Source organism: Triticum aestivum, chromosome 2B, assembly GCF_018294505.1.
Source record: "Triticum aestivum cultivar Chinese Spring chromosome 2B, IWGSC CS RefSeq v2.1, whole genome shotgun sequence".
In the NCBI taxonomy this organism is placed as follows: domain Eukaryota; kingdom Viridiplantae; phylum Streptophyta; class Magnoliopsida; order Poales; family Poaceae; genus Triticum; species Triticum aestivum.
In genome coordinates, this window is record NC_057798.1 from 680,528,879 (window position 1) to 680,544,307 (window position 15,429).

Here is a 15,429-nt window from a genome sequence, read left to right on the forward strand (position 1 = left end):
GGTTTCCCTTCATGCATGGTTAGGCAGACCCATACCGCGCACCGGACCATGGTTTCCCAGGCCGCCAGCTCCAGTGCACCAATAATGGCCTTCCCTTCCTCCATTTCCCCCATATATATCCGCCCTCCCCCATCGCACCGCTGCACCAAACTCACCCACTTTCCTCCGGACAAGAGCAGCAGCGCATTGTGAGTTCTAGCTCTGAAGCTCAAGCTCGAGCTTGCTAGAAGAGCCACACAGCAATACCATGGCGGCATCACTAGCCTGCGCCTTCTTCTTCGATGCCGAGCCGGCCGGCGAGCCCGGCAAGCACGCGCTGGATGCGTGTGCGCTCTGCGCCAAGCGGCTGGCGCGCGACAGCGACGTCTTCATGTATGGAGGGGACACGCCCTTCTGCAGCGAGGAGTGCTGGCGCGAGCAGATGCACCTCGACACCGTCTCTGCCAGGCAGGCCACCCGGAGGCTGCAGCGGTTCACGGCAGGGACGGAGTGCCACCGTGGGCATCGGCAGTCCAGGAAGGTGTCCATCGCCAGCTAACCGCGGAAAGTTTTGTTTGGATCGACAAGATCTGAATTCTGAAGAAAACAACGTCTGTATTCTGAAGAACCATCGATGTCTCTTTGGAGGCATCTGATGTTCCATCTCTCCGGCTGGTGCTCTAGCCTGGTCTGGTGGATGTACCAGATGCATCTTAGCGCCGCCTACGAGAGGCAAGGCAGCCAGGCAGGGCAGCATCAGGCGGCACGAAACATAGGTGCCTGTAGATTCCCGCATGTGTTCAGATGGGAGCAAATTGTACTTGTTCAGTTCTTCTCGGTCGATCTGTGCTGTGCCGATGAATTATTTGATTAGAAATTAAAACATAAAAGTAAACACCATGGATCTGAAGAGAGCAATCAGACATGATTCACAATTTGTTTATCTTCACTTTGGGTCGCATGTCTGCCCACTTTGTTTGGTTTTGTCACCTAAATGATTGGATCTTGTTTGGTTTTGTCCTTTTGCGTGCACACTGTGCTATAGAGCACTGTCACTGTAAACAGTTCATGGCAATCGGTAGCGGCTAACTCCAACCGGTCAACCCAAACAGATACATGATTTGTCGGGTTTTCATCCCTTTGGGTTCGAACATTGTGACGGTGGCGGAGGAGATGAGGCAATGGAGAGCGGTCGGCGCACAAGGATGCCGACAAGGGCAACATTGGTGGAGGACGGCGATGTGCAAAGGTGTTGGAGAGGATGGCGCATGATCAACATAGTCGCAACAACGGAGAGGAACACCTTGGCGATGGCGGCAAGAGCAATGTGGCCGGCGGTTGGGGCGCGAGAGGAGAAAGGGGTCAATTTAAAACTGAGACATCGCCAAATGCACTTTGTGTGTTGTCGAAGTGACGGGGCGCTGCCCACTACAATGTTTAGCTGTCGGAGGAGACACTAAGGGCCCGCCACTTTTGTTTCTGTATTTTTGGTTGAAAATAACATCCAAACGAGGACGGAAAAGGTTGAATCTTTTACTAGGTTTAAAGTACACACCATTGCAAGTTTCATGCTTAAATTTGGCCTCCTTTTGAGCTGGTTTGTTATTTTTAAAGCATTAACTGATTTGTCCGGCCATTAAGAAAGGCAGAACGCTCTCCGGTTCAACATAACAGTCAACGGGCTCCGAAATACATTAAACTAAACATGGTGTCTTCAAAGGACCCTGTAGGATGTGTTAAGATTTTAACACTGTTACGTCAAAAACTTGATTCATTTCGTGTACAAAATGAACTGTCTTCTACGAAGCATCAGAGTTTCGAACGAAAACCACCAACTACCGCACACACCATAATTTTTCTACATCATTTACACTTCAAACTTTTTTTGTCCGTAACACACACCATTACAAGTCCCATTCTCAAATTTGACCATGTTTTGAGTTGTTTGCCATTTTCAAAGAACTGGCTGATTATTTCGGCCATCAAAAAGGGCAAGACGCTCTTCGCTTCAACTTAGCATGCACACGAGCCCTGAAATGGGGGAAACTTGGCATGATATCTTCAAAGGATCCTTGTAGGGTATTTATAAAAATTGAGAGCGTTGCGTCACAAAATTGATGCACTTCATGTACCAACTGAATACCCTCCGGTGAAGTGTTAAGGTTTCGAACGGAAACAACTTACCACCACACAGAACCGAATTTTTCCACATCATTTCCAGTTCAAACTTTTTATATGGTAATCCACACCATTGCAAGTATCACGCTCAAATTTGGTCACATTTTTAAGTTGGGTTGCTTTTTTCGAAGCAAGGACGGATATTTTGGCCAATCAAAAGGGCAAAACACCCTTCAGTTCAACATAGCGTGCAAACGAGCTCCGAAATGGATAGACTTCGTATAGTATCTTCAGAGGACCCCTGTAGGGTGTGCTAAAATATTTGAGAGCGTTACGACAAAACTTGATGCACCTTGTATACTTCCTATATGTATGGCGGGTGGTTGACACTGCCTGCCACCGCTAACTTTTGGAAATTTAGGAAATATGTGTGCAAGTTAAAGAATTTTTGTTGTGGCGGGTAATATTTTTGCCTGTCGCCGGTGCATGACAAACCAGTGGCGCGCATTGATTTTTCATCCGCCATTGTTGATTTTATCTTGCAACTAAATTTGTTAAAATTTACAAACGATGGGTGCTCAAATCAGCTCACCACTGTTGTCCACATGGCAGTGGCCGACACACGTTCTTACTGTTGGAAATATGCCCTAGAGGCAGTAATAAAATGGTTATTATTATATTTCTTTGTTCATGATAATTATCTGTTATTCATGCTACAATTGTATTATCTGAAAATTGTAATACACGTGTGAATACATAGACCACAACATGTCCCTAGTGAGCCTCTAGTTGACAAGCTCGTTGATCAACAGATAGTCATGGTTTCCTGACTATGGACATTGGATGTCATTGATAACGGGATCACATCATTAGGAGAATGATGTGATGGACAAGACCCAATCCTAAGCATAGCTCAAAGATCGTGTAGTTCGTTTAGCTAGAGCTTTTCCAAAAGTCAAGTATCATTTCCTTAGACCATGAGATTGTGCAACTCCCGGATATCGTAGGAGTGCTTTGGGTGTGCCAAATGTCACAACGTAACTGGGTGACTATAAAGGTGCACTATGGGTATCTCCGAAAGTGTCTGTTGGGTTGGCACGAATCGAGACTGGGATTTGTCACTCCGTATGATGGAGAGGTATCTCTGGGCCCACTCGGTAATGCATCATCATAATGAGCTCAATATGACCAAGTGTATGGTCATGGGATCATGCATTACGGCACGAGTAAAGTGACTTGCCGGTAACGAGATTAAACGAGGTATTGGGATACCGACGATCGAGTCTCGGGCAAGTAACGTACCGATTGACAAAGGGAATTGTATACGGGGTTGTTTGAATCCTCGACATCATGGTTCATCCGATGAAATCATCGAGAAGCATGTAGGAGCCAACATGGGTATCCAGATCCCGCTGTTGGTTATTGACCGGAGAGGCGTCTCGGTCATGTCTGCATGTCTCCCGAACCCGTAGGGTCTACACACCTAAGGTTCAGTGACGCTAGGGTTGTAGAGATATGAGTATGCAGTAAACCGAAAGTTGTTAGGAGTCCCGGATAAGATCCCGGACGTCACAAGGAGTTCCGGAATGGTCCGGAGGTAAATAATTATATATAGGAAGTGAAGTTTCGGCTATCGGGAAAGTTTCGGGGGTTACCGTATTGTACTGGGACCACCGGAAGGGTCCCAGGGGTCCACCGGGTGGGGCCACCTATCCCGGAGGGCCCCATGGGCTGAAGTGGGAGCAGAACCAGCCCCTGGTGGGCTGGTGGACCCCCCTGCCCCCCTCCCCTGCTCCTAGGGTTGGAAACCCTAGGGTGGGTGGCGCCTCCACTTGCCTTGGGGGGCAAGGCACCCCCTTGGCCGTTGCCCCCCTTGGAGATTCAATCTCCTAGGGCCGGCGCCCCCCCCTAGGGGCCCTATATAAAGAGGGGGGAGGGCAGCCGCACCCTTGCACTTGGCGCCTCCCTTCCACCTTGCTACACCTCTCCCTCCCGCGGACGCTTCGCGAAGCCCTGCCGGGATCCCTGCTGCATCCACCACCACGCCGTCGTGCTGTTGGATCTTCATCAACCTCTCCTTCTCCCTTGCTGGATCAAGAAGGAGGAGACGTCTCCCTGACCGTACGTGTGTTGAATGCGTAGGTGCCATCCGTTCGGCGCTAGGATCTTCGGTGATTTGGATCACGACGAGTACGACTCCCTCAACCCCGTTCTCTTGAACGCTTCCGCTCGATCTACAAAGGTATGTAGATGCACTCCTCTTTCTATCGTTGCTAGATGAACTCATAGATTGATCTTGGTGAAACCGTAGGAAAATTTTATTTTCTGCAATGTTCCCCAACGGTGGTATCAGGGCTAGGTCTATGCGTAGTTCTCTATTGCACGAGTAGAACACAAATCTGTTGTGGGCGTAGATGTTGTCAACTTTCTTGCCACTACTAGTCTTATTTTGCTTCAGCGGTATTGTGGGATGAAGCGTCCCGGACCGACCTTACACGTACGCTTACGTGAGACAGGTTCCACCGACTGACATGCACTAGTTGCATAAGGTGGCTAGCGGGTGTCTGTCTCTCCCACTTTAGTTGGAGCGGATTCGATGAAAAGGGTCCTTATGAATGGTAAATAGAAGTTGACAAATCACGTTGTGGTTATTCGTAGGTAAGAAAACGTTCTTGCTAGAACCCTATTGCAGCCACATAAAAGATGCAACAACAATTAGAGGACGTCTAACTTATTTTTGCAGCAATTGCTTTGTGATGTGATATGGCCAAAAGTTGTGATGAATAATGAATGATATATTGTGATGTATGAGATCATGTTCTTGTAACAGGAATCACGACTTGCATGTCGATGAGTATGACAACCGGTAGGAGCCATATGAGTTGTCTTAATTATTGTATGACCTGCGTGTCAATGATTTAACGCCATGTAATTACTTTACTTTATTGCTAAACCGTTAGCCATAGTAGTAGAAGTAATAGTTGGCGAGCAACTTCATGGAGACACGATGATGAAGATCATGATGATGGAGATCATGGTGTCATGCCGGTGACGAAGATGATCATGGAGCCCCAAAGATGGAGATCAAAGGAACTATATGATATTGGCCATATCATGTCACTACTATTTAATTGCATGTGATGTTTATTATGTTTATGCGTCTTGTTTACTTAGAACAATGGTAGTAAATAAGATGATCCCTCATAATAATTTCAAGAAAGTGTTCCCCCTAACTGTGCGTCGTTGCTAAAGTTCGTCGTTTCAAAGCACCACGTGATGATCGGGTGTGATAGATTCCTACGTTCACATACAACGGGTATAAGACAGTTTTACACATGCAAAAACACTTAGGTTAACTTGACGAGCCTAGCATGTACAGACATGGCCTCGGAACACAGAGACCGAAAGGTCGAACATGAATCGTATGGAAGATACGATCAACATGGAGATGTTCACTGATGATGAATAGTCCATCTCACATGATGATCGGACATGGCCTACTCGACTCGGATCATGTAACACTTAGATGACTAGAGGGATGTCAAATCTGAGTGGGAGTTCATTAAATAATTTGATTAGATGAACTTAATTATCATGAACTTAGTCTAAAATCTTTGCCAAAATGTCTTGTAGATCAAATGGCCAACGCTCATGTCAACATGAACTTCAACGCGTTCCTAGAGAAAACCAAGCTGAAAGATGATGGCAGCAACTATAAGGACTGGGTCCGGAACCTGAGGATCATCCTCATAGCTGCCAAGAAAGCATATTTCCTAGAAGGACCGCTAGGTGAAGCACCCATCCCAGAGAACCAAGACGTTATGAATGCTTGGCAGTCACGTATTGATGATTACTCCCTCGTTCAATGAGGCATGCTTTATAGCTTAGAACCGGGGTTCCAAAAGCTTTTTGAGCAACACGGAGCATATGAGATGTTCGAGGAGCTGAAAATGGTTTTCCAAGCTCATGCCTAGGTCGAGAGATATGAAGTCTCTGACAAGTTCTATAGTTGTAAGATGGAGGAAAATAGTTTTGTCAGTGAGCACATACTCAAAATGTCTGGGTTGCACAACCGCCTGTCCCAGCTGGACATTAACCTCCCGGACGAGGCGGTCATTGACAGAATCCTTTAGTCGCTCCCACCGAGCTACAAGAGCTTTGTGATGAACTACAATATGCAGGGGATGGTGAAAACTATTCCTGAAGTATTTTCAATGCTGAAGTCAGCAGAGGTAGAAATCAAGAAGGAACATCAAGTGTTGATGGTCAATAAAACCACTAAGTTCAAGAAAGGCCAGGGTAAGAAGAACTTCAAGAAGGACGGAAAGATGTTGCCGCGCCCTGTAAGCCAATTGCCGGGAAGAAGTCAAAGAATGGACCCAAGCCTGAGACTGAGTGCTTTTATTGCAAAGGGAAGGGTCACTGGAAGCGGAACTGCCCCAAATGCTTAGCGGACAAGAAGGCCAGCAACACTAAAGGTATATGTGATATACATGTAATTGATGTGTACCTTACCAGTACTCGTAGTAACTCCTGGGTATTTGATACCGGTGCGGTTGCTCATATTTGTAACTCAAAGCAGGAACTACGGAATAAATGGAGACTGGCAAAGGACGAGGTGACAATGCGCGTCGGGAATGGTTCCAAGGTCGATGTGATCACCGTCGGCACGCAACCTCTACATTTACCTACGGGATTAGTTTTAAACCTCAATAATTGTTATTTAGTGCCAAATTTGAGCATGAACATTGTATCTGGATCTCGTTTAATACGAGATGGCTACTCATTTAAATCCGAGAATAATGGTTGTTCTATTTATATGAGAGATATGTTTTATGGTCATGCCCCGATGGTCAATGGTTTGTTCTTAATGAATCTCGAACGTGATGTTACACATATTCATAGTGTGAATACCAAAAGATGTAAAGTTGATAACGATAGTCCCACATACTTGTGGCACTGCCACCTTGGTCATATTGGTGTCAAGCGCATGAAGAAGCTCCATGCTGATGGACTTTTAGAGTCTCTTGATTATGAATCATTTGACACATGAGAACCATGCCTCATGGGCAAAATGACCAAGACTCCGTTCTCCGGAACAATGGAGCGAGCAACCAACTTATTGGAAATCATACATACTGATGTGTGCGGTCCAATGAGCGTTGAGGCTCGCAGAGGATATCGTTATGTTCTCACTCTCACTGAGGACTTGAGTAGATATGGGTATGTCTACTTGATGAAACACAAGTCTGAGACCTTTGAAAAGTTCAAGGAGTTTCAGAATGAGGTAGAGAATCAACGTGACCGAAAGATAAAGTTCCTACGATCAGATCATGGAGGAGAATATTTAAGTCATGAATTTGGTACACACTTAAGGAAATGTGGAATCGTTTCACAACTCACGCCGCCTGGAACACCTCAGCGTAACGGTGAGTCCGAATGTCATAATCGCACTTTATTGGATATGGTGTGATCTATGATGTCTCTTACCGATTTACCGCTATCTTTTTGAGGATACGCTCTAGAGACAGCTACATTCACTTTAAATAGGGCACCGTCTAAATCCGTTGAGACGACACCGTATGAATTATGGTTTGGGAAGAAACCTAAGCTGTCGTTTCTAAAAGTTTGGAGATGCGATGCTTATGTCAAGAAACTTCAACCTGAAAAGCTCGAACCCAAGTCGGAAAAATGCGTCTTCATAGGATACCCTAAGGAAACCATTGGGTATACCTTCTACCTCAGATTCGAAGGCAAGATCTTTGTTGCCAAGAATGGGTCCTTTCTGGAGAAAGAGTTTCTCTCGAGAGAAGTAAGTGGGAGGAAAGTGGAACTTGATGAAGTACTACCTCTTGAATCGGTGAGTAGCGTAGCTCAGGAAGATGTTCCTGTGGTGCCAGCACCAACTGAAGAGGAAGTTAATGATGATGATCAAGGTATTTCGGATCAAGTTACTACTGAACTTCGTAGGTCCATGAGGACACATTCCACACCAGAGTGGTATGGCAATCCTATCCTGGAAATCATGTTGTTAGACAACGGTGAACCTTCGAACTATGAAGAAGCGATGGCGGGCCCAGATTCCAACAAATGGCTTGAAGCCATGCAATCCGAGATAGGATCCATGTATGAAAACAAAGTATGGACTTTGACAGACTTGCCCGATGATCGGCGAGCGATAGAAAACAAATGGATCTTTAAGAAGAAGACAGACGCGGATGGTAATGTTACCATCTATAAAGCTTGACTTGTCGCTAAGGGTTATCGACAAGTTCAAGGGGTTGACTACGATGAGACTTTCTCTCCCGTAGCGAAGCTGAAGTCCGTCTGAATCATGTTAGCAATTGCCGCATACTATGATTATGAGATATGGCAAATGGATGTCAAAACAGCATTCCTTAACGGTGATCTTAAGGAAGAACTGTATATGTTGCAGCCGGAAGGTTTTGTCGACCCTAAGAATGCTAACAAGGTATGCAAGCTCCAGCGATCCATTTATGGGCTGGTGCAAGCATCTCAGAGTTGGAACATTCGCTTTGATGAGATGATCAAAGCGTTTGGGTTTATGCAGACTTATGGAGAAGCCTGCATTTACAAGAAAGTGAGTGGGAGCGCTGTAGCATTTCTCATATTATATGTAGATGACATACTTTTGATGGGAAATGATATAGAACTCTTGGACAACATTAAGGCCTACTTGAATAAGTGTTTTTAAATGAAGGACCTTGGAGAAGCTGCTTACATACTAGGCATCAAGATCTATAGGGATAGATCGAGACGCCTCATAGGTCTTTCACAAATCACATACCTTGATAAGATATTGAAAAAGTTCAATATGGATCAGTCCAAGAAAGGGTTCTTGCCTGTATTGCAAGGTGTGAGATTGAGCTCGGCTCAATGCCCGACCACGGCAGAAGATAAAGAAGAGATGAGTGTCATCCCCTATGCCTCAGCCATAGGGTCTATTATGTATGCCATGCTGTGTACCAGACCTGATGTAAACCTTGCCGTAAGTTTGGTAGGAAGGTACCAAAGTAATCCCGGCAAGGAACACTGCACAGCGGTCAAGAACATCCTAAAGTACCTGAAAAGGACTAAGGATATGTTTCTCGTTTATGGAGGTGATGAAGAGCTCGTCGTAAAGGGTTACGTCGATGCTAGCTTGGACACAGATCTGGATGACTCTAAGTCACAAACCGGATACGTGTATATTTTGAATGGTGGGGCAGTAAGCTGGTGCAGTTGCAAGCAAAGCATCGTGGCGGGATCTACATGTGAAGCAGAGTACATGGACCCCTCGTGGGCAGCGCATGAAGCAATCTGGGTGAAGGAGTTCATCACCGACCTAGGAGTCATACCCAATGCTTCAGGGCCGATCAAACTCTTCTGTGACAACACTGGAGCTATTGCACTTGCCAAGGAGCCTAGGTTTCACAAGAAGACCAGGCACATCAAGCGTCGCTTCAACACCATACGTGAAAATGTTCAAGATGGAGACATAGATATTTGTAAAGTACATACGGACCTGAATGTGGTAGATCCGTTGACTAAACCTCTTCCTAGGGCAAAACATAATCAACACCAGAATTCCATGGGTGTTCGATTCATCAAAATGTAACTAGATTATTGAACTCTAGTGAAAGTGGAAGACTGTTGGAAATATGCCCTAGAGGCAATAATAAAATGGTTATTATTATATTTCTTTGTTCATGATAATTTTCTGTTATTCATGCTATAATTGTATTATCCGGAAATCGTAATACACGTGTGAATACATAGACCACAAATGTCCCTAGTGAGCCTCTAGTTGACTAGCTCGTTGATCAACAGATAGTCATGGTTTCCTGACTATGGACATTGGATGTCATTGATAACGGTATCACATCATTAGGAGAATGATGTGATGGACAAGACCCAATCCTAAGCATAGCTGAAAGATCGTGTAGTTCGTTTAGCTAGAGCTTTTCCAAAAGTCAAGTATCATTTCCTTAGACCATGAGATTGTGCAACTCCCGGATACCGTAGGAGTGATTTGGGTGTGCCAAACATCACAACGTAACTGGGTGACTATAAAGGTGCACTACGGGTATCTCCGAAAGTGTCTGTTGGGTTGGCATGAATCGAGACTGGGATTTGTCACTCCGTATGACGGAGAGGTATCTCTGGGCCCACTCAGTAATGCATCATCATAATGAGCTCAATGTGACCAAGTGCCTGGTCACGGGATCATGCATTACGGTACGAGTAAAGTGACTTGCCGGTAACAAGATTAAACGAGGTATTGGATACCGACGATCGAGTCTCGGGCAAGTAACGTACCGATTGACAAAGGGAATTGTATACGGGGTTGTTTGAATCCTCGACATCGTGGTTCATCCGATGAGATCATCGAGGAGCATGTGGGAGCCAATATGGGTATCCAGATCCCGTTGTTGGTTATTGACCGGAGAGGTGTCTCGGTCATGTCTGCATGTCTCCCGAACCCGTAGGGTCTACACACTTAAGGTTCAGTGACGCTAGGGTTGTAGTGATATGAGTATGCAGTAAATCGAAAGTTGTTCGGAGTCCCGGATGAGATCCCGGACGTCACAAGGAGTTCCGGAAAGGTCCGGAGGTAAATAATTATATATAGGAAGTGAAGTTTCGGCCATCGGGAAAGTTTCGGGGGTTACCGGTTTTGTAACGGGATCACCGGAAGGGTCCCGGGGGTTCACCGGGTGGGGACACCTATCCTAGAGGGCCCCATGGGCTGAAGTGGGAGCAGAACCAGCCCCTGGTGGGCTGGTGCGCCCCCCTTGGGCCCCCCTGCGCCTAGGGTTGGAAACCCTAGGGTGGGGGGCACCTCCACTTGCCTTGGGGGGCAAGGCACCCCCTTGGCTGCCGGCCCCCCTTGGCTGCCGGCCCCCCTTGGAGATTCAATCTCCTAGGGCCCCCCCTAGGGGCCCTATATAAAGAGGGGGGAGGGAGGGCAGCCGCACCCTTGCACTTGGCGCCTCCCTTCCCCCTTACTACACCTCTCCCTCCCGCAGACGCTTGGCGAAGCCCTGCCGGGATCCCTGCTGCATCCACCACCACGCCGTCGTGCTGCTGGATCTTCATCAACCTCTCCTTCCCCCTTGCTGGATCAAGAAGGTGGAGACGTCTCCCTGACTGTACGTGTGTTGAACGCGAAAGTGCCGTCCGTTCGGCGCTAGGATCTCCGGTGATTTGGATCACGACGAGTACGACTCCCTCAACCCCGTTCTCTTGAACGCTTCCGCTCGATCTGCAAGGGTATGTAGATGCACTCCTCTATCTCGTTGCTATATGAACTCATAGATTAATCTTGGTGAAACCGTAGGAAAATTTTATTTTCTGCAACGTTCCCCAACACTTACCACCACTTCTACTTTTCTATAATTATAGTGGTTGGTATCTGTACATGCCCACCAGTAAATTGAGCCCATCAATAAGCCTTTTCCCAATAGTGTACTTAGTCACATCCAGCCCAAAGGTATGCACGACGAAGCTTTGTCAATATATTCTAGGACCTCAACCGGAAGCTCAAGCCGTGTCATGTGGTAGATATAGATTGTAGTGCGGATCGCTTTGACCAGAACGCCACAACCAGCAATAGAGACATGCTTTCTGAGACACATAGTGAACCTGCCAACAGCTTTGCACTACTCAAGGAATACCTAGCAGTGGCGGGCGGGAAAACCCCAGCAGTGGCGGGCAAGGCTCTCACAGGCGCCCGCCACTGACCTCCCGCCACTGCTGTAATGGCATCAGTGGTGGGGCCTTGCCCGCCACTAGTAGAATCTCTGCAGTGGCGGGCACTCCCCGCTGCCCGCCAGTCCAACATAATGTAGTTGTGGCTGGCAGAGAATAGCGCTCGCCACTGATATAGATTTTTGTTCCCATGAATTTACTGTGCTCGAATTTGTACACATGGTTTACAAAGAGTAAACTGACAAAAGTACATAATCTATAGCATTAACTGAACCGGGCTTAATCCATTTAAGAACAAATGAAAAAGCTTCACATTTGTTCCACTTAACACACTAATATCACAGTACCACATCCATCTTAACAAACTCACTAACACGTCCACAGCTTACAAATGTTCACATCTACCACTTATTTCTAAGTGAGGTTAACGACAACCATCATCTGCCACTTGTTGTGGGGACTCTGTTGGAAATATGCCCTAGAGGCAATAATAAAAGCATTATTATTATATTTCCTTGTTCATGATAATTTTCTTTTATTCATGCTATAATTGTATTATCCGGAAATCGTAATACACGTGTGAATACATAGACCATAACATGTCCCTAGTGAGCCTCTAGTTGACTAGCTCGTTGGTCAACAGATAGTCATGGTTTCCTGACTATGGAGATTAGATGTCATTGACAACGGGATCACATCATTAGGAGAATGATGTGATGGACAAGACCCAATCCTAAGCATAGCACAAGATCGTGTATTTCGTTTTGCTAGAGCTTTTTCAATGTCAAGTATCTCTTCCTTAGACCATGAGATCGTGTAACTCCCGGATACCATAGGAGTGCTTTGGGTGTACCAAACGTCACAACGTAACTGGGTGACTATAAAGGTGCACTACAGGTATCTCCGAAGTGTCTGTTGGGTTGACACGGATCGAGACTGGGATTTGTCACTCCGTATGACGAAGAGGTATCTCTGGGCCCACTCGGTAATGCATCATCATAATGAGCTCAAAGTGACCAAGTGTTTGGTCACGGGATCATGCATTACGGTACGAGTAAAGTGACTTGCCGGTAACGAGACTGAACGAGGTATTGGGATACCGACGATCGAGTCTCGGGCTTGTAACGTACCGATTGACAAAGGGAATTGTGTACGGGGTTGTTCGAATCCTCGACATCGTGGTTCATCCGATGAGATCATCGAGGAGCATGTGGGAGCCAACATGGGTATCCAGATCCCGCTGTTGGTTATTGTCCGAGAGCCGTCTTGGTCATGTCTACGTGACTCCCGAACCCGTAGGGTCTACACACTTAAGGTTCGGTGACGCTAGGATTGTATGAATATGAGTATGCAGTATACCGAATGTTGTTCGGAGTCCCGGATGAGATCCCGGACGTCACGAGGAGTTCCGGAATGGTCCGGAGGTAAAGAATTATATATAGGAAGTGGTATTTCGGCCATCGGGAAAGTTTCGGGGTCACCCGGTATTGTACCGGGACCACCGAAAGGGTCCCGGGGGTCCATTGGGTGGGGCCACCCATCCCGGAGGGCCCCAAGGGCCAAAGTGGGGAGGGGAACCAGCCCATAGTGGGTTGGTGCGCCCCCCTTGGCCCACCCCCTGCGCCTAGGGTTGAAACCCTAGGGTGGGGGGGGCCACTTGCCTTGGGGGGCACTCCACCCCCTTGGTCGCCGCCCCCTTGGGAGATTGGATCTCCCAGGGCCGGCGCCACCCCTGGGGGCCTATACAAAGGGAGGGGGGAAGGGGGCAGCCGCACCCTGAAGTCCTGGCGCCCCTCCCCCTGCTACACCTCTTCCTCCTCCGTCACACGCTTGGCGAAGCCCTGCCGGAGTGCTGCTGCTCCACCACCACCACGCCGTTGTGCTGCTGCTGGAGCCATCATCATCAACCTCTCCTTCCCCCTTGCTGGATCAAGAAGGAGGAGACGTCATCCGCTCTGTACGTGTGTTGAACGCGGAGGTGCCGTCCGTTCGGCGCTAGGATCTCCGGTGATAGGATCACGACGAGAACGACTACTTCAACTCCGTTCTTTTGAACGCTTCCGCTCGCGATCTACAAAGTGGTATGTAGATGCATCTCCCTTGACTCGTTTCTTAGAAGAACTCATGGATGGATCTTGGTGAAACCGTAGGAAAAATTTTAATTTTCTGCAACGTTCCCCAACAATGGTATCAGAGCTAGGTCTATGCGTAGTTCTCTATTGCACGAGTAAAACACAATTTTGTTGTGGGCGTAGATCTTGTCAACTTGCTTGCCGCTACTAGTCTAATCTTGCTTCAGCAGTATTGTGGGACGAAGCGTCCCGGACCAACCTTACACGTACGCTTACGTGAGACCGGTTCCACCGACTGACATGCACTAGTTGCATAAGGTGGCTGGCGGGTGTCTGTCTCTCCCACTTTAGTTGGAGCGGATTCGATGAAAGGGGTCCTTATGAAGGGTAAATAGAAGTTGACAAAATCACGTTGTGGTTATTCGTAGGTAAGAAAACATTCTTGCTAGAACCCAATTGCAGCCACGTAAAAGATGCAACAACAATTAGAGGACGTCTAACTTGTTTTTGCAGCAATTGTCATGTGATGTGATATGGCCAGAAGTTGTGATGAATGATGAATGATATATTGTGATGTATGGGATCATGTTCTCGTAATAGGAATCACGACTTGCATGTCGATGAGTATGACAACCGGCAGGAGCCATAGGAGTTGTCTTTATTTTTTGTATGACCTGCGTGTCATTGAAGAACGCCATGTAAATTACTTTACTTTGTTGCTAAACGCGTTAGCCATAGAAGTAGAAGTAGTCGTCGGCGTGACAACTTCATGAAGACACGATGATGGAGATCATGATGATGGAGATCATGGTGTCATGCCGGTGACGAAGATGATCATGGAGCCCCGAAGATGGAGATCGAAGGAGCTATATGATATTGGCCATATCATGTCACTATTATATAATTGCATGTGATGTTTATTATGTTTATGCATCTTGTTTACTTAGAACGACGGTAGTAAATAAGATGATCCCTTACAAAATTTCAAGAAGTGTTCTCCCCTAACTGTGCACCGTTGCTAAAGTTCGTCGTTTCGAAGCACCACGTGATGATCGGGTGTGATAGATCCTTACGTTCACATACAACGGGTGTAAGACAGTTTTACACATGCAAAACACTTAGGGTTAACTTGACGAGCCTAGCATGTACAGACATGGCCTCGGAACACGAAGACCGAAAGGTCGAACACGAGTTGTATGGAAGATACAATCAACATGAGAATGTTCACCGACGATGACTAGTCCGTCTCACGTGATGATCGGACACGGCCTAGTCGACTCGGATCGTGTAACAGTTAGATGACTAGAGGGATGTCTAATCTGAGTGGGAGTTCATTATAATAATTTGATTAGATGAACTAAATTATCATGAACTTAGTCTAAAACCTTTGCAAAATATGTCTTGTAGATCAAATGGCCAACGCTCATGTCAACATGAACTTCAACGCGTTCCTAGAGAAAACCAAGCTGAAAGATGATCGCAGCAACTATACGGACTGGGTCCGGAACCTGAGGATCATCCTCATAGCTGCCAGGAAATAATATGTCCT

The 15,429-nt window shown here is 46.8% G+C and overlaps 1 protein-coding gene across 1 annotated transcript; it reads left to right on the plus strand.

The window, feature by feature from the left end:
* The first annotated feature begins 232 nt into the window (after window positions 1-232).
* LOC123042052 (FCS-Like Zinc finger 2-like) lies at window positions 233-928 on the plus strand. Its single transcript, XM_044464579.1, has one exon. It carries the CDS (start codon window positions 248-250, stop codon window positions 536-538), a length of 291 nt encoding a protein of 96 aa, XP_044320514.1. The 5' UTR covers window positions 233-247; the 3' UTR covers window positions 539-928.
* Window positions 929-15,429: the final 14,501 nt, after the last annotated feature.

What these genes read in the sequence shown, in the direction of transcription:
- LOC123042052 (XM_044464579.1), top strand. Translation starts at nt 248, where the DNA reads ATGGCGGCATCACTAGCCTGCGCCTTCTTCTTCGATGCCGAGCCGGCC.